Consider the following 936-nt stretch of genomic DNA (forward strand, 5'->3'; position numbering starts at 1 on the left):
TTACCAAGATGAAGAACTGTCTGCGAGCCTTCCGAAGCGGCTAAGAACCTTTGACACCGCCTCCAATGGCGGCATTTACCCAACCACGATGCGTACTCTCCACTTGTGCATGGAGAGTACACAATCGCCTGCATGTGTTCTTGAAGGTAGGAATTACTCGTAGAGCAGCCCCATCATGGAGTACGCTATGTAGAGGAAGGTAAGCATGTGATCCAGCGTCGGGCTTGCTGTCGGCGGAAGGTCGGCCTGATCGGGGCTCAATATGAGCTGTCTGTTCTCGACTTCGTCGATATAGAGTTGGGTTGACGTAGAGGGTCTGACGAATCCATCAGATAGCTTTTGGCAACAGGTGGCGTGAGAAAAAAAGAAAAGAGTAGAGGCCTGGACAAGTTGATGACCGAATGTCAACGAATCGGATGTAGTTAGCGCGCCAAGGCCCTTTAGGCTTCGTGCCTCCGGGTGAAATAAGTTCCATCCGTCCATCCATCTGCGGGCATAACCCCGCCTTTTGCTTTCTCCTCGATGCTTAATTGTAATGGTGCCCAATTTTACCTCGTAAGCAGAGAGATCCAAACCCGGCCAGATTTCCCATTACACTTGAGCTTATAAAGTTCAGTAGAGTCCGGTGTTCAAAATGGGGGCATGTGCGTCTAGAGAACGCCCTTCCTGGATTCATGACAATTTTGAGGTAAGATCCATATTACGCTGCTGTTGCTAAGGCGTCAGGTTTTCGATCTAACACAATAAATAGAAAGTATGTTTTAGCTAAGTATCGGAAGGTCCCTCTTACGTTAATCATACGTTGGAGGTATTGCGAATGGGCTATGGCCTAATAAAACCCGCTGACCTTCGCGTGTGTAATGGTATAGGGTGTAAGTGGATGCCTCTGAAATGGATGAGATGGTGATGATTGCTGACCCTGGTGTGTGTGGTGGT

General features: G+C 48.6%; 1 protein-coding gene across 1 annotated transcript in view; it reads left to right on the forward strand.

The window, feature by feature from the left end:
* Window positions 1–619: 619 nt before the first annotated feature.
* N656DRAFT_841565 (HET-domain-containing protein) overlaps window positions 620–936 on the forward strand; it is a gene marked incomplete at its 3' end in the record, with an annotated part of 2,236 nt that continues 1,919 nt past the window's right edge. The window contains exon 1 of the mRNA XM_064818998.1: window positions 620–900. Within this exon, the coding sequence (XP_064673623.1) occupies window positions 892–900 (9 nt within the window). The remainder of the gene's footprint in view (window positions 901–936) is intronic.

Source organism: Canariomyces notabilis (assembly GCF_033297395.1).
Source record: "Canariomyces notabilis strain CBS 508.74 unplaced genomic scaffold N656scaffold_2, whole genome shotgun sequence".
Classification (NCBI taxonomy): domain Eukaryota; kingdom Fungi; phylum Ascomycota; class Sordariomycetes; order Sordariales; family Chaetomiaceae; genus Canariomyces; species Canariomyces notabilis.